Source organism: Aegilops tauschii, chromosome 3 (assembly GCF_002575655.3).
Source record: "Aegilops tauschii subsp. strangulata cultivar AL8/78 chromosome 3, Aet v6.0, whole genome shotgun sequence".
NCBI classification, from domain to species: Eukaryota; Viridiplantae; Streptophyta; class Magnoliopsida; order Poales; family Poaceae; genus Aegilops; species Aegilops tauschii.
The window spans coordinates 608863078-608881461 of NC_053037.3; the positions used below are offsets into that span (position 1 = coordinate 608863078).

Here is an 18384-nt window from a genome sequence, read left to right on the forward strand (position 1 = left end):
TTTTAATACTAAATAAAAAAATTGAATTTTTTGGATTGCTCACCACATCTGTCATGTGGATCCAGACTAAATAATTGTTGCTGCTTCGATCATATGGCGCAATATTTCTAATGATATTATGATAACTTGAGTGGATGTTTTAGTTTTGGCCTTTGAAGTACATTTTTCTAATGAAACAAACGGGTGTATCTGTGGGTTTAATTTTTGTAGTGAAAACATGCACCGATATTCTCTTATCTTTTTAATTCGGTAATTTTACTGTCGCAGTTTTTCTTTACAGAGTTCATTGGCCGGTGCTTCACTTTTGTTTTGAGCAACCGATGGTTTTTACTGATTAGGCCCCGATTAGGCACAGTGTTAACCAATAAGCCTGTCAGGCAGCGCCGCCGGCGGCCGGAAGTGGAAGGTGGACACGGAGATGAGCTCGAAGTTTGGCTCCCTCAGCCGGCAGACTAACACTCCCGCCGACGCCGGTGAGGTGGCTTGCGTCGACTCGGGCGGCGTAAGTGCACTGTGCTTGCCACCAAGGTTGGGGGCTCGCAGCGGCGGCGGCGAAGGAGTGTTTTTTTTTTACACCGTCGACCTGGGAGAAAACGGTGAGTGGAGGTGTGTTTTGAAAACAGGTCGGCGTCAAGACCAGGTGGGTCGGGAGCGGAGACCCGTAAGCCGAAAAAAAATAACTAAAGCACCTGCCACTCTACGCAACGGACAAAATGCTGCTGCTGCGCGTTGAGGTTCGTGACAATGATCGAACAGTCATAAAATTCGACCTGAAGCCAAATGAAAATTAGTCGACAGATTTTTAGCAAATCTGTAGATATAAAATCGCAAACAATATGGCTATTTCAACATAGCCGAAAATATCAACATTGTCTCTGGTTTTCAAATTTGCCTTCAACTTTTCAATATTATGCCTAGTTTGTTTCCAAATTTATGTCATCTTGTATCATTTTTCCTATCTCAAATCACACGGCAGCTAAGGATGATATTACCAAGCATATAACATCCACTTGACAAATAATAATTCAGTTTCATAGGTGGTGAGCACTGATCACGATAGGCTATTTCTATATAACTCAGAATATAACGATGTTTTGAATTCGGAATAATTACAGCGATTACGACGACATAGAAAAAAGAAGTGCTGAAACGTAGACATACAAAGTCTAAAAAAACAAGATTAATACTGCTAGCATTACTTCAACGAACATTGCCTCGATGCTACTATTTTCTACTCAAAAGCCCACTGGTTCTCCCTGCGGATCTCCGCCTCCTCCTCGGGTGTGAAGTCATTTTTGATGTTAAAAGTCTTGCGGATCTCCTCCGGGGTCTTGCCCTTGATCATGTCTGCAACAGTCTGACAAGTAAGGTCGAGCAATCCCTTGATGTTGAGGTAGTTGGCAGCCAGGATGAGGTCGAAGAGGGTGGCCTGGTCGACCTTGACGAACTCCGCGTCAAAGCTCTTGAGGTCCTCGGCGGCGGCGGCGGTAGAGGTGGAGGAGTTTGCGTCGGCAGCGCTAGAGTCAGCCGGATTGGGGCTGGCCTGGACGTGCTTCTTGCAGTACTCGATGACCTTGGCGAGGATCTTGGAGTCGACGTTGGGAAGCGGGATCCCGTTGTCGGCGCAGTCATCCTCGATCATGTGGCGGATGGTCTGCGACTCTATGGCGACCGCCTCCTCGACCTGAAAACCCTCGCCATTCGAGCTCTTGAGCAGGATCATCTTCTTCACGCCTGCCTCGGCCGCCATCGATGGGAGGATTGGGAGGCGAAACGAAACGCGTACCAGCGAGAAGACGCGGCGGCGGAAGAGCGAGCGAACGTGTTGGATTGGACGGCTAGGGTGGGACCCGGCCGGGGGAATTTATTGGGCCGGTGAGGCACTCGATCGCGGTCGGTCCTACTCGTGTCGTAGTCATCTTCTTCGCCAGGGAGTAGTAGTGGTTTCCGTTTCCGTTTCCTTAATTTGTGGTGGAAACCGGCCGGTCCGATGGCGCGATAATGCACGTTTCACGCACGCACGTTGTTGCCAAGGCAGATTTTTTTTTGTTTGGCTCGTGCGAAGGCAGACGTTAAGCACGTAGAACGTCGTGCCGCTGCTTGTTCCTCGCAAGACTGGCTTTTTACCGCTTATTAAAGCAACATCCTGGTGCTCACATTTTTCTGGATTATTTCATGATTTCCGACGATACGTGTTTAATGAAATGAGACATTCCCGTTGACTACAAGGCTCCCATGGTGACTTTGTAAATTTCAAGATGATATGCCGGTTCAGTCTCTCGAAGGTGCTAATAGGGACTTGGACAATGGACATTTTATGTGATCCCATGTTCACTGCAAAGGAACGAGCTAGATTATCATTGTAATGTGGTCGATCTGGAGTTCACGCAACAGATGGAAGCATGATGGTGAAAAATATGATCCGGCAAACTCAATCGGATTCACTCGAGAAGCACTAGCGCTACTGGATATCCCCAAGCAGCAGGCGATGATATTGCCTGGACATGGTTGGAGGTCGCCAGATGAGAATTTTGTTAAAATCAACACAGATACAACCGTCGTCTATGATGAGCAAAAAAGCGGGGCCGGTGGTGTCGCCCGCTCTCATTCTGCCCTGTTAGGTGCTTGGTGTAAACCTCGCCTAGGGGTAACGGATCTTATGATCATTGAAGGACCGGCACTTCATGATGGAGTTATCTTGGCAAATCTTCAAGGCTTTGCTGATGTGGTGATGGAGACAGATTGTCTGGAGATTGTAAATCTTTGAAACTCTTGCCGCAATGGTCACTCCGTTATGCCACATGTTTTATTTGAAATTGAAGAGCTAGCTCAGACTTTTAATTCTTTTGTAATTCAGCATGTAAAGAGGGCAGCTAATGGTCCAGCTCACTTATGTGCCAAGCGCGCTTGCACTATGACTGTTACCGAGAGCTGGCTCTCCGAAACTCCGAGTTTTCTGGTCAGCCGCTTGCTTGCTGATTGCCCAGCAAACACCTTCGTATAATAAAGCTCTCTTTCTGGAAAAAAAAAAAGTCTAAGGACCATGCGTGAGTGCACTCGTAGATTGCTTCACATCAGCGATTTGTGCGCTTTACCTAATCTTGCTAACAGAAGATGACAATGACATCTAAGCATGCATAGCACTAGCTATGATGTACCTGAGAAAATAATGAATGTCCTATGATTTTGCAAGAGAAATCTAACACATCTGGCATCATGTACACTGGCTCATAAACCAATCAACCGCAGAACAGACTTTTACTTTCTAAGAACACGGCAACACGTGACTAAGATCTCACAAATTAACGGATCACATGCATCATCGGCTCGATGAAAATTATGCTCTTTTCTGAAAGATACGATTTATGAGGTGAAATTTAATCTTTGTTTGATCAATTCCGAATCACAGATAATTGTTGTTTAATGCTTCTATTAATTAATTAAATATCAATGGGGATGTAGCTCAATTGGAGAACGCTTATAGAAGCTAGTAAGAGGCAGGGCGGTTGATACCTATTTGGCGCCGGTTTCCGTAGAGGATTTGAACCTGCGACCTCCTCCTCAACAGCTGGCTGGTGTAAACACGCTACCAACAAGCGAAGTCGTGGTAACCATCTAACCTATTCGTCCTTTATTCGATCCTTTTTCCTTTTTTTTCATTTTTTTCCTTTTTTGGTTTCTTTTTTTTCTTTATCTTATTTTTTCCTTGACCGATGAGTTGTCTGCAAATACGTGAACTTTTTCTCAAATCAATGAACTTTTTTTGTATTCCTTGAATATATTTTTCAAAATCCATGAATTATTTTTAAATTTTGATGAACTTTTTCCAAATTTCATGAAGTTTTTTCAAATTGGATGAATTTTTTTTCCAATTTCGATGAAATTTTTTGAAAAATTGATGAACTTTTTCAATTTCGTTTCAGATTTGATGAACTCTTTTAAAAATTTGATGAACTTTTTCCAAAAAATCTATGAACCTTTTTTAAAGAGATGAGCTTTTTTTTAAGTTGATGAACTTTTTTTTACATCTGTAAACATTTTTTTATTTCACATTTTAATTTCATAAGAAATAGGGAAACTGGGTAGTTTTTCAGAAAAAAAAAACTGGCTGCTTGGGAGCGGCCGTGCGAGCGGCGGATCCAGCTAAGCTAGCAATCGAACTCAGCGATGGTTTTCCCCGGGCGAGAGCGAACGCGCTCGTGGGCTGGCCCATGCCAGCAACACTCGTTAACAGGCGCCTGCAGCGCTGACTAGGGGCTCCCTTTTTTTAGGATATTTTCTTAGGAGTAACTAGTTAACGAGCGCTCCTTCGGGAGCCTCACAACGATCAGTGCCACTTGGCGCTCTAAGCCACCCGCAGGAGCTCCCTCCGGATTATTTTTTTATTTTTTCGCGCGTGTTTTCAGCTTTTTAAACGGTTTTTTTGGTTTTTTCGACGTTTTCGTTTTCCACCGGTCTTCCTTAGCTTTAGGATAAAAAATTGAAAAAAAAAATTCACAAAAAATGCGTTTTCTTTTTTTCCTTTCGCGACAGTCACGGTTTTGCTTTCTCGAGAGTCACGGGCGTGCCTATCGGAAATTAAAAAAACGTGTTTTCTGTTTTTTTGGAAAGGGAAAAAACCCGTGCTCCCGGTTCGGTTTTTTCGTCCGGTTTTTTCCATGAGAAAAAAGTTCGTCACCTATCAACATGAGATCTAGTTTTTGAAGATCTGGACGCGAGGAATCCAACAGTGAAAACGGTTTGAGATTTGGCGCATGGTTTAAGAGATAAAACATTTTGAATAAATGGATCTACGAAAAAAGGAAAAACTCACAGGTTACGACAAGTGGCGCACATGCAGCGCGACTTGTCACGGCCTCGGAAGGTGGGAGTGATCTTTGCAATGAGTACTCGTCAATTAGGCTAGTCCCAGTGCTCCAGCCTGGATCGGTGCTAAGCCTGCCAGCTGAGCAAAAAGCTGATGTGTCACGTTAATTAATGGGAGTGCCTAGAACTCATTTAGACGAGATATAATTTGGTCTCATTCATCTTGAAAACAAAAACAGATACAACCCATGTCAGCACACACGCATCTTATAGCATCACATCCAATGGCTATAAAAGATGAATTTGACCAAATTATATCTCATCTAGATGAGTTCTAGCAAAACTGTTAATTAATGAGGAGAGAGTCTCGTTCAGTAACCTCACGAGGAAACGGTGCCAGACGCAGATACCTAGGGAAAAGGTTGAGTTAATCGATCCCGTGCGGCTGGGTACCGAGCAGTCGCCTCCTTTTTTCTCGTTCCTCCCCAACTCCCCCACGCGCAACCCCTGGCGCCGCTTCTTCTTCCTCGCCCAGCGCCGTCGCCCCGATGCAGCCGCTCCATCCTCCACCAGCAGCCCCGCGCCGCCGCTGATCGTCGCCTACAGCGCCGCCATACCATCCTCAGTTTCAGCCGGCCGCATGGACCGTCGCCGGGAGAAGGTCGCAGTGGCACCACCGGCTCCGCCTCTGTTCGCAGCCGCCAACAGCTCCTCCGGTCAGTCAGCACCTGGTCTTTGGTAAGGAGCCTACATTGCAAAATTAATATGGATTCCATGTAAATCTGTAGCCGCCCGCAGCTCCTTCAGTCACTTCTCGTGCATGAACTGCATAATATGTAAGTCTGTAGTATCACTAACTGAAAAACTACTGCATATATATGTAAATCTGTAGCAATCTTTTTACATAATCAAACTGAGTTCAGTTTTCTCTGGAACCCATTCAATCCCAATGGATCTTAATCTCCTAAGAGTCTACTGATTGAAGCAAAGGATTGTGTGTGTACCTGGTACAAGCAAGGAGATTGAATCCCCATCATCCAATTAGTGAGGGCACTTCCGTTCCTGATCTAGGCAGCAATTGGAGGGCACCTCCCATTGTTTTCTTGCTGGTCTAGTAACCCTGTGGAGATGATCAAAGAATGGGGGTCTGCTGCTGATTCCATTGTTATACAGACTAGGTCCAGTCTAGTTCAGAATCAACAAGAAATTTCAAAGTTTTGCTATCTATTCATACAAATTGTCAGTTAAGCTTTGTCAAATAGTTACCTAGTTATACAAACTACAGTTTAGAATTGTCAAAAGTTGTTAGTACGAAAAGTGTGTTACTTAACCTCCATGACATTGTTCTCCTGTTCAGGAATCTAAACAAGTGATGTTGTCTTCTTTACTTTGTTGTTGCTTGTTTCAGGCCAATGTATACTCATCCACCTGATGGTTTTCTTAGTTTATCAGGCAGTCCACGAACCCCACCATTCCAGCCAATGCACTATCCATCTTATGTCCCGCCTCCTCAACAAGAGCAACAGGAGAGTCTCCATTTTGTCGGTGTCCCCTCACATGTTGCATTCTCAACGCCGCTGCCACCGCAACCACCGCCACCAGTTCATAGTAAAAGGAAAAAAAAACATCCGAGTCTGCTTCAGGTAGAGGTTCTTTACAAAAAAAAAACCCATGTTGTAGAGCTTGAAGATGATCCAGAGCCTTCAAGGTGTGCGCAGCGTCTGAATTGGATACAACAGGAAGAGAAGAGATTGGTACGTGCTCTTGTCAGTGTGAAATATCGATTACTTCCATATAAATTTTGGTTGCATGTTAAATTATATGTTCCTTATGTAGGCAAGCACTTGGTTGGAACTTTCAACTGATCCCATTGAAGGGAATGGCAACAAGAGAGATAAGTATTGGGATGACATAGCTGTTCAATATAACAGTCTCACCCCCGCAGATCGTCATAGAGATGTCGTGCAATTGAAGAGCCATTTTCAAAAGGTGAAGAGAAAGATCAACATTTTCCATGGTGCATATAATGCTATGTGTAAGCTATACACTCGTGGTTATGGTGAGGAGCAGCTACAGGCCTTCGCCTTGGAGAAATATGAAGCCAACCAACAATCAGCTTTCCAACATTTGACAATGTGGAGAGAACTTAAGGACAACGGAAAGTGGCTTGCAGCAATGAAAACAATGAATGGGGAGCAAGATAAAACAGATATAACATCTGGTGCTATTGATGTGGAAGATGAGGAGCGCCCTCCGGGTCGTGATACATCTAAGGATGAGCGTGATGGTAAACGCAAACCGTAGGAGTCGGTTACTTTGCTTGGAGAAAAACTTGGCACTTTTATTGAGACCCAGAAAAGGTCTAGGCTGGAGCGGCAGAAGGTTATAGATAGCCAACATCAACTCTCAAGTCAGCAGCTTGAAACCGCTAAACTTGCCAAGGAGACAAAATTGACTGAGCTCTACCAGAAGTTATTGTTTGCTGATACAAGTGCCATGGATGACGATGCGAAAGTTGAGCGTGCCAAGGCAATGGCAAGTCTGAGGTCTATACTATTTCCAAAAGAAATGTGAGGTTTATGCTATTTCCTTATTCATGTTAACTCTGTAGTGTGACAGAACTCATTGATCGAATCTATTAGATGAACTATATGCATGTGGTGTAAGCATGTCTCTACCTTGTGCTGGATATATCAAGTGAGATATAAACCTATGTTATTTCTATTTTCTCAAGGAAAGTAAGATCTATGCTATTTCCTCATTCCTGTGAACGGTTACCCTCATGAGAACAAGTTGACGTGTTTTGTGATATGTTCAGTACTTATTTTCCAGATTTCATTCAAATACATTTCTACGAATTTATTTGAGTGTGTCTTACAAAATATTACTTATTTGAGTACATGCCACAAATAGGCCACAAAGAGGCCATACTACTTCAGATCCTACAATGAATTAAATGAAGGAAGCTTAGCACCAAGAAGCTAAGCACCTATGCATTGGGAAGTTTAGTTGCTAAGCCATTTAATACACTTAGCACCTCATGTTAGCACCGATGCATTGGCAGCAGCCTTAGTGATTTCGTATTTTCTTTATACCGTGTTAGGACGCTGCATGGGCTGCTTCTTAGAGCTTTATTATTTGGCGGTAATACAAAGGCCCAGCCAAGAATGAGCCTAACCTAGTTTAGAGCGCAGCCCAGTTCAGCACTGAAGAAGAACTCCGTTAAACCTCTCAAAAGAGCCGATCTTTTTCTTTTCCTTTTTTGCGGGGGAAAAAAATCTTAAGAGAGCAGACCCGTTGATCTTAACCAAGTTCCACTTTGCATATTATATATGAGCATAAAGTCGTAGTGTGAGGAAAGTAAAGTCAAACTGAAGCCACCACGAGAGCCATCCAAGATCCAAAAAGACAAGTTCAGCTAGCTGTAGGGGCTGTTCGTCCGTCAAAATAAATGAATCATTTGTTCAGGTCAACTTGCATCTGTTTCTTTTCCAATATAAAAACCTACTACTTGACGGAGCAACACTTCTTTTGGAATTCATACCACAATCATTAGGCATTGGACACAAATATAATCCCTTTGTTGTTCTTTAATTTGCCTCGTTTGCCTTGTTTTCATGTGATTTCATGACACTATAGCAAAGACAATATGAACTAACGGCACTATTTTTTCCCCTTAGAGTTGTACTCCCTCCGTCGGATAATGTAGGACGTTTATTGACACTAGTGCAGTGTCAAAAAGCGTCTTACATTATGGGACGGAGGGAGTATAGCTTTTTTTTTTGCGAAATCATTATTATGTATAACTGCTGACTGCTGAGACATCACAAATTGACCCATCACACGCATCATAGGCATGATGATAAATGATGTTCCCTTTTTGGGAGCATATGAGATAATCATGACGATCCATCATGTTGGTGTGAGGTTCACGTAAGCCCATGCAGATCGATGGATGGACGACGTTTTATCCCCGTGATTATTGTTTTCCTTTGCCCGTGATGATTAGTCTTAGTTTGATCAATCATTGATTTCTTGTCACGCACTCATCCGTACAACACTTGGAGTTAGATTACGTGACACTTGCATTAATATGTTTCATGTATGGGTACAAACGGACAAACCTGGAGCCGGTCAGTCTCCTAATTGGGCCAAAAGAGTTGGGGTCAGTATGATTAAAAAGGGAAAGGACAGCACCTAACCGGGACAGCGAGCAAGATTTGTGTGCCATGCATGCATCTGTCACTACATTGTGACAGTTGCATCGCCCTCAACTACCAAAACCCTAAGAGCAACTTCAATAGGGCGACCCATTTCGTCCGACCGCGTCCGTTTGAGTCGGCGCGGACAAAAAAGACTGCCCCAATGCAGAGACCCATTTTCATTTTGCGTCCGCTTTGTGTCCGCGCGGACCCATTTCTGTCTCAAATTTGGGTTGCATTTGGGTCGGCGGCGGCGGACACAAAGCGGACATTTTCTCTGCTCTCCTCGTCCGCTTCTGCCCGCTGCATGTGGCGCGTGGCCCACATGTCATCCAACCACCCATCCCATCTCTCTCCTCCTTTCCACTCTGTCTTCTCCCACCCACCCACCCACCCCGCTGCAGACCACCAACCATGCCGCGGGACAGCGCCAGAGAAGGGCCGGAGCCGGGGCAGCGTCGAGGAAGCGCCGGAGCCGGGGCAACGCCGGCAACGCCGGCACCGGTGAGCGCCGCGGCCTGCTCCTTGGCGAGCTCCTCGTCAATGTGTGGTCTCCTCTTTGGCTGCAGCTCGCCGTGAACAGAGCTCCCGCATGCCATACGTGCGTGTACATGCCCAAGTAGAGCTACCCCCAAGGCTCGTCCGTTCTCCGTTCTGGTCTAGCTAGCCACGCGTGCACGTACATGTGTGCGTGTACGCGCACATGCCCTCCGGCTACGCACGCATATGCGGCGACCTGCGGTTGCGGTGTGGCGCGGAAGCTCGCAACGGCGGGGCGGCGAGCGGGCGCGGCCAGCTGCGGCATGGCGCGGAAGCTCGCGACTGCGGGGCGGCGAGCAGGCGCAGCCAGCTACGGCACGGGCGCCGCGAGCGGGGTGGCGAGCTCTAGGCGGGCGCAGCGAGCTGCGGCTGCAGCGTGGCGCGGGAGCTCGCGACTGCGGGGCGTCGAGCGGGCGCGGCAAGGTCCAGCGCCGCGAGCGGGGCGACGAGCTGCAGGGCGGTGAGCAGGCGGGGGGAGTTGCGGCACTGGCGCGGCGAGCTCGGGGCGGCGAGCTATGGCATGGGGCGAGCGCTGGGGCGGCAAGCGGGCGCGGGGGCGGGGCGAGCTGCCGGGCGGCGAGGACGCGAGTGAGCGGAGGCGGGGCGAGCTACGGGGCGAGGCGGCATGGGAGCTCTGAGCTCGCCCACCAGGTGTTCGACAGAATGCCGACGCGGACATGTCTAAAATGCGTCTGCCCCCGTTGGGCGCACATGCTGACCCATTCGAAAAAGCGGACACGGACAGGCGGACGGGCGACCCAAACGGACAAAAAGCGGACAAAATCGATGTTCATTCGGGTCAGCCCGTTGGAGTTGCTCTAAAATGCACAGGAGAAGGTAGGAAATGGTCACTGCAAAGAAAAGAAAATTCGTATTTCTGAGTTCTAAATTTGTGATTCAAAGTTTAAATAAGGAGACGGGTTTTTTCCGCGAAAAAAAAGGAGACGGGTTCAATTGATTTGTTATAGTACTTGCTTTTAGAATAACACATGCGCATTGGGTTAAGTAAAAAGATTTGATTTTGTTTGCAGGGAAAATAATGCAAATTGGTCAAGTTGTAATTAGTCAGCGTGGCCAGATCCATGCCATCGCCCTTGTCCTCATTTTTTTCAGGTTAATTAAACCATTGAGTTTTAAAAAGTAATCGGGAGATCGAGAGACTAATTTAACCAATGAAGATTTGGACAACTAACAACACATTTTGTCAGTTGCTTATTTATCGGATGGACACAGCTAGGCTCTCCGGCCAACTGGTGTCAGATTCAGCTCACCTTCAAGAGAAAGCAATTGATGGAAATCCTACTCTGATGACTTGATATTAGATTCGAATTATTTACCGTTCATCCGTGCACTTCCTGTAGTCCCTTGAAGTGGGATGTTCAGCTATTATAAGTTGGGTGGTATTGCACCTAATTAACATTGCCCGGTTAAGACAACCTAGCTACGTGTATATACATGCACTTAACAGTCGATCGAGTAGAATCATTCCTTTCGGAAAAAAAAATATCCGGGTCATTCCTTAACCAAGCCAAGTGAATGAAGTGAACTATTGTCGGCCCTATAAATCAAGTGAACTAGCAAATGCATTTTTTGTTACCTTTTTAATGTGTTCATTATGGTTTTTTTTTTTTGGAAAAACCTTCCAATCCAGATAATAGAAAGAACACAAGAAATTAAAACATATCCAGGTCCATAAACCACCTAAGGATGACTGCAAGCACTAGAGTGAGATAAAGGCGTGCCGCCATCATCACCCCTCGATCATTGGAGCCGTGCAAACCTTTTTGTAGTAAACAGCCGGAAAGACATCGTGCGAAGGTCCAGAGGACCAGCGCACCAGAACAGCAACCATCGTCGATGAAAAAAAGTGTAGATCGGAAGGATCCAACCTGTAGACACATGACCATAGAAAAACGAAGACCGGATCCACAGAAGACAAACACCGACCGAATCACGCGAGATTTGCTAGACAAACCTCCAAACACGCTCTGATGGCGCTAGAAGCACCACCGGGATGGAGGCTAGACAGGGAGAACCTTATTCCATTTTGGCGACATGGCACTCACGCGGTGTGCTACTGTGGGCTGCTCCGCCAACAGGTACGCCCGCTCGCTAACTTCGCTCGTTCTCTAATTTGCTCGGGCGAGACACTGACTGGTTCACCGTTGACTTTGGGGACAAAATATGGATCTAAAAAATCATAAACCTAAAAAGGAAATGAACATTGACTGTTGACCTTTGCAAAAAAGTTCATGAGTTTGAAAAAGTTCACAAAAACTGAAAAAAGTTCACAAATTTGAAAAAAAAAAAGTTTTATGTTCTATGGATTTTAAAAATAGTTCACAAAATCGAAAACGTTCACAAGTTCCAAAAAATTCTGCGGATTTGAAAAGGTTCACGAACTCGAACAATTTAACGAGTTCAAAAAAATGTTCTGAATTGGAAAATAGTTCTCGTGTTTCGCGGATTTGAAAAAAGTTCACAATGTTGAGGACAAAGGTTCAAAATTTTGGAAAAAAATGTTCATGGATTTGTAAAAAATTGAAGTATTTAGGTGAAAAAAGTTCACGAATTGAAGGAAAAACATTCACAAAAAGTTTGACCAATTTGACAACAATTCACGAATTTGAAAAAAGTTCACGCATTCAAAACAATATTCATGGATTTGAAAAAAAATCACAAAATTGAAAAAAATACATTTAAAGAAAATTCACAAAATGACAAAATAAATAAATTGAAAAACATCCCGTCCTCCTGGAGGTGCTACCCCTGACACGAGCATACTCCCTCCTTTCCGGTTTATAGGGCTTATCTTAAAATTTTAGTTTTTCCATTTTATGAGGCTCAATTTGGTTGTTCCCCATCACATCTTCACATTCCAATGTGCATTAAATCATTGCATGCAAGTATTAAGAGAAAATTGACCAATGCATGTACTTTATGCATGCATGCATTGCAATTAATGCATTGATAAATATAATTTTTTAAGGAAAACAAGAGCATTAATTAGGTGCTTTTGCAAACTACAAAAAAAATATTACACCATTCACCATCTACCTTGGTTGGTGAGATTTTTGAATTGATCCCCTATAAACCGGAAAGGAGAGAGTAGTTTAGAGAGCAGGCCATTTCGCCTATGAAAAATAATTCAATTGTCTGCAGAGTTTCTTTTGCCAGCTGACTTGTGTGGTTGTATCTCTTAATTATGCCTTAAACACATTCTACTTTGCATATAATATTTACTTGAATGCAACGTCAAAACGAAGCCACCACGAGCCATCAAGAAAGACAAGAAGTTCAGGTAGCTATAGCCATAGGCTGTTTGTAAAGAAAAATGGAAACATTTGGACAGGTCAACTTACATTCATTTGTTTTCCAATATCCACCCACACGTTGGTGTATGGTGGCACTCGTTGACTGGCGCCCGGCCATATTCTTTAGTGAGATCAACTTACATTTGCACCATATAAAAACCCTTCCTTTAGCTTATTAAAAATCTTCGGAAAGTGCTGCTAGGCAAATTGGGCTGGTAGTTTCTTAGTTATGCAGTATTGCTACGCTGCCCTTTTGTCCATAGATCGGTGACGTGAAGCTAACAAACACCGATCACCGGTCCTACCTCATCTGATCATGTTAACAGGAGAAAGAGATGTTGACAGAAAGAAAGTCTTGTCAACTCAAGGCCGATGGCAATGGTACTTAAGCATAGGCCATGGCACTACCTCTGCGATGCCCACAAATACATGCCTACGCGTACTCGTTTGGCGCTGTTATTTTCATGTAGAGCATATCATTATGCACAATTATCGACCAGCATGATGATAATGATGAAGCATATGATGATAATGATGGCAACCCATCTGTTGGAGTGAGGTTCACGTAACCATGCAGATAGATGGACGACGTTTTTTCCCGTGATTAAGACAAAAAAAACGTCTTATAATTTAATTATTTATTGTTTGCTTCTATCTTGTTACGCACTCCTTCATATGGGACTTGGAGTTAGATTACGTGACACTTGCATTAGATTATATACACAATTACTACACATGATCGCGGCGCACAACCGGAAAAGCCAGCCAGCCAGCCAGCCGGTGTCCTAATTAAGCCAAATGAGTTCTGGTCAGTGTGATTATAAATGGGAAAGATAACAAACTAACAAAGGGTTGGTGGCCGAACCGGGACACGGAGCAAGACTTGTATTACATGCTTGCATCTGTCACTTTCTTTTTTTCTTTTTCTTTTTTGAGGGAATCTGTCACTTCCTTTCAACAGGCAGGTCCCCCTCATATACTTAAAAAAAACTAAAAGATGTACCTAAAAAGCCTAAAACATGTAAGATAAAGCAGCAAATGCTCTACGGGAAATTGCATTTTTGAAGTGTTGAAAATTTATGAAAAGCCATGCACGTAGGTATTGTGTCAAAGCTTACCATTATAATTGTTTCATAAAATGCTACACATGACCATTTTTGCGAATATCATGGAACGGTTGCATTCTTTGATTTATTGGTGTTCGCCTTGCTGAAATGGTCGGAAAATAAGTAATTCCTCCATCTGAGCAACAACTAATTCCGGACGGAGGAAGTATATGTTATGAAATTCATCTGATGCAACCAATGGAAATAAAAAAAGGCTACAAGTTACTATTTTTGTATTCTTTGTATTTCAACTCAGATCTCCAAAAGGATCTAGCCTTGAAAAGTTCGCAAGGAAAAATGAGATCGTTTTGGATGGCTCAGGCTCACGTACGGCCGGGCAGCGACCAAAAAGCAGAGAGCACCAGCGCGGCACCGGCCGCTGTCACAAAAGACTGCCGCCTCGATGGATCTAGCTAGCCAGTTCATAGTTTCACACATCGCAATTCACAGCGACAGGACAGGCCCCGGTTGGACCGTGATGCCCCTCCTCAAGCGTGTACGTGTTGCACACCGATTAACAAGTCGATTTCAATCAGCTACTCCCTCCGTTTAAAAATATAATCCTACGATTCAAAATAAGTGTCGTGGTTCAGTTAAATTTTGAACTAAAACCACGACACACTTATTTTAAGAAGGAGTAATTTTTGTTAAATTGAATGTATATAGACATGTTTTAATGTGTTTGTTCACTCGTTTCGGTCCGTATGTAGTTTATTTTGCAATATCTAAAGCATCTTATATTTGTAAACAAAGGAAATACTATTTAATACTCTCTCCGTCCCATAATGTAAGAGTGTTTAATAAGTAGATGGATTCTATCGAGTGATTAATTTTACTGTGCTTATTTTAGAATAACACACACGTTTGGTTAAGTCGGTCGGCGTGGTCAAATCCATGACGATAAACGTCTTTGCCCTATCCTGTTTATTATTATACATAGAAATAATTGGGCGGGAATGTATTTTAATGAATGAAAAGATTAGACAACTACGAAACCTTTTTCTATTTTGTCAATGTCTTCCAGCTGTTCTTGTGGATAGACAGCTAGCTAGTTACTCTCTCCGGCGAAATGGTGTCGGGTTCAGCTCACGGCCAAAGATATAGAAAGCGATCGATGGAGATTCTCTTTTATGCTAGCTGATGACGATGAGGACGCGTCAAGTCTTGCTAATCCGAGTCACCTGCTGTTCATATGTGCTTTTCATGTTTCTTTTTAGGGGAGATATGTGCTTTCCATGTTTGTTAAAATCTTGTAGACCTTGACGTAGGATGTCTGTCTATTAATTTACACCTAGCTAGTTAGCATTGTGTACTTTCTATGAACAATTATAATAGATCTAAATCCTTTTTCGACATCCTATCTAAGTACATAGCCTTATGATTTCCACCGGAAGCAAGGCCGATCGCGAAGAGGGAAGACGATTAGGCCGTTTGATTCGCCACCAACATATAAGTGCTCAGGAGTGTCCTTCTTGAAAAATGAATTTGAACTCGTAAAATGGAGAGACTGGATTTTCTACTCTCGGGTGTACTACATCCGAGTTAGCAAAAAAGTTGAAAAAAGTTCATCAAACGAAATTTAAAAAATCTGAAATTTTGCTACGTCAAACTTTATCATATGTTTGAGGTTCTTGCCAAGCTTCATCGAAAAATAACATCCGAGGAGCTCTCACCGAAAAAAACAAAATCGCTGCTGAAAGTTTTGTGCACTGGTTGAGCAGTGATTTTGTTATTTTTGGTGAGAGCTCCTCAGATGTTATTTTTAGGTGAAATTTTGCAAGAACCTCACACATCTGATAATGTTTCATGTCCCAAAATTTCAGATTTTTTGAACAATGTTTGATCATATTTTTTCAATATTTCGCTAGCTCGGGTGTAGTACACCCGAGAGTAGCCACTACTTTCCGAAAATAAATTCACATGTTAACGAATCAAGTATGTTCCGGATTTTAATTCTTGTGAAAATCCTAATTCATTTGCAAGTTGTGCAACAAGAACAAACTCAAACAGTTTGTCAAAAGATTGTTTCCTATTTTAGCTGCTTGTTTTATTTACTTTTGACCAAACCGCAAATGAATGGTTTCCTGGCCCCATCCAAACCGTAACTAAACATTTCTTTTTTAGAAAGAGTTGCTGGCAAATGATTTACTCTAATATCCACTCACTGTACTTTTTATTTTATTTTTAAAAACTTGTGAACTCAATTTTATTTTCTAAAATAAGAAAAGGAGCACTAAAAAATGCATCTGTTCCCAAAGCACAAATTCCACACTCCTAAGAGCATCTCCAGCCGCGCCCCAACAAGGCCCCCCAGGAGACTTTTCGGCCGCCGGCGCCAAAAAATCGGCCCAGACGTGCCCCCAAGGGCCGAAATTTCGCCGGCTCGGGCCGAAATTGGCGCCGGCGGACCCAACCCGAACCCGGCGTGCCGGGGGCGCTCGGGGGCGCCGGGCGAATCGTTTTTGGCGCGAAAGAGCCGCGGGCCCTCCTTGCCAGCGACTCGTCTCGCTTCTCGCCGCTTCGTCGTCCTCATCACCTCGTTTCCCGCGGCGAATCAATGCCAAAGCTGCTGCGCGCTGCCGCGCCGGTCAGCCTCCGCCATTGATGCCTCACGGGCGGCGCAGTGAAGGCGTGACGACGCGCGTCCCCGCGCATGCCACGCGTAGACGCGGCGGCCACGCGTGCTTGCGGCGCCTCCGCCTATATAAGCCGACCCCAGCGCGCCGGTGGCACGCACAGAGTCTCCACCGCCGACGCGCCCTCTCTCCCCTTCCTCCCTCTCCCCTTGCCGTCCCAGTTCAAAGAAATGGTCGAACGATTCCCAGGCGACGGCGCGGCGGCGAACGGCTTCGGCCGCCGCCACCTTCACGAGGACGAAGCTTGGCTCCTCTTCAAGGCCGAGTACCCGGTCCCGCCGGACATGCGGGTGCCCGGGGCGTGGAGAATCAGCGCCGGCGGGGTCCCGGTGCCACCACCACCCACTGGGGCGGCGCGCCGTGCGGAGATCGCGCGTATCCGCGCCTCCCTGCCGCGGGCGGCGAGGGAGGGTCCGCGCTACGTCCCCGAGAGCCCGCTCTGGGAGCCGTACTTTCGCCGCCGTCACGCCGAGCAGCTCGAGGCCACCAATGGCGTCGTGCCCTCCTGCAGGCTCAACTCCGAGGGGCGGCGCCGATGGTGGGGCGTGCCCGGCCGCACGCTGGAGGCCGTCCTCGAGTACATCGAGGGCGGCAACACGCCGAGGCTGGAGTACCCCGAGCCCCCGTCCTTCTCTCGCCGCCGTGGGAGCTCGTGGACGCCGAGGCGCATGGACCCCGGGGCGTCCTCCTCCTCGTCCGGTCGGTCGACTGGCTCTCCCTGCCTCCGCCCCGTCAAGCCGGAGCCCCAGGACACGCCTGTCAGCCGGCGCACCCGCAGCTCCGGTGTCCGCATCGCCGACTCCACCCCCGCCTCTGGCCGCCTCGTCCTCGTCGCGCCCAAACCGGAGCCCAGCCTCCCCCCGGAGTACGAGGAGCTAGCCCGGCGCGGCTTCTCCGACGAGGACGCCCTATGGTGGGCGCGCGACGAGATGGTCCGGCAGCGCCGGGCCCTGGAAGAGATTGCCGCCCGCAAGCGTGGGCGCGAGGACGAGCACGGCGTCGTGATCCTCGACAGCGACGACGACGAGAACGCCGCCAGACCGTCCAACCCGCCGCGCCAACCGGGAGAGGGTTGCAGCAGGGACGGCGGTCGCGGCGGAGGCGACGACGACTACACGCGGTTCTACAGCCTCCTCGGCATGTAGAACGGCGACGAGCGGTGAGGCGACGGAGACGGCGGGCCTAGTAGTGTGTTTTTTTCTTTTTTGTAAAATATTTTAAATATGTATGAACTCTCGCCGTGTTTGGTTGAATTTGGTTTGAACTTGCCGAAATATGTATGAACTCGCCGAAAATGTTTGAATTTGCGCCATGTTTGTGCCGCACTTTAATTTTCACAAAAATCCGTGGGCGCCGCGACTGGGTGGCATCACGCCCCAACGCGCGTTTTGCGCCGGTGCGCCCCAGGGGGCGATTTTTAGCGCCTCCTGGGGGCCAACGGCTGGAGATGCTCTAACGGACAAAACTGCATAGGCATGCACGTCGGCATATAGAAGATATTGGCTCTCATCCATGAAAAAAAAAGAGTAACGCACAGCTTTCTAGCATCGACCACCACAAATCCGATTTGGAGTGATGCATTTGGAAGCGAATAAGATCGTGACCGTCCGTAGAAGTTCAGAACATCGGCCCGTGTTGTGTTCAACTCGCCACCATCTTCAAGAGAAAGTGACGGAGAAAGATTCTCTCAGGACCTGAGATAACGACGTACCTATGGGTCAAGTCTTTGCATCGGCTAATTCGCGCTAGTAGAAAAAGGGCCTTTCGTTCAGGCCTGGCC

The 18384-nt window shown here is 46.0% G+C and overlaps 2 protein-coding genes across 3 annotated transcripts; one reads left to right on the plus strand and one right to left on the minus strand.

Annotated features, from left to right (window-relative positions):
* Positions 1 to 570: 570 nt before the first annotated feature.
* Positions 571 to 7432, minus strand: LOC109738826 (SKP1-like protein 1). 2 transcript variants are annotated; one of them, XM_020297929.2, is made up of 2 exons: positions 7424 to 7432; positions 571 to 1726 (listed from the first exon to the last, which is right to left on the minus strand). In XM_020297929.2, exons 1-2 carry the CDS (start codon positions 7430 to 7432, stop codon positions 1232 to 1234), a joined length of 504 nt encoding a protein of 167 aa, XP_020153518.1. In that variant the 3' UTR covers positions 571 to 1231. The 2 variants fall into 2 exon arrangements, with proteins under 2 accessions (XP_020153518.1, XP_020153517.1); XM_020297928.2 differs by lacking the exon at positions 7424 to 7432 and having other exon boundaries at positions 571 to 1753.
* Positions 2489 to 7559, plus strand: LOC120962071 (uncharacterized). The gene is made up of 5 exons (XM_040385965.3): positions 2489 to 2755; positions 2858 to 2959; positions 5168 to 5544; positions 6215 to 6560; positions 6643 to 7559. The coding sequence occupies exons 1-5, from the start codon at positions 2489 to 2491 to the stop codon at positions 7108 to 7110; spliced, it is 1560 nt and encodes a 519-aa protein (XP_040241899.2). The 3' UTR covers positions 7111 to 7559.
* Positions 7560 to 18384: the final 10825 nt, after the last annotated feature.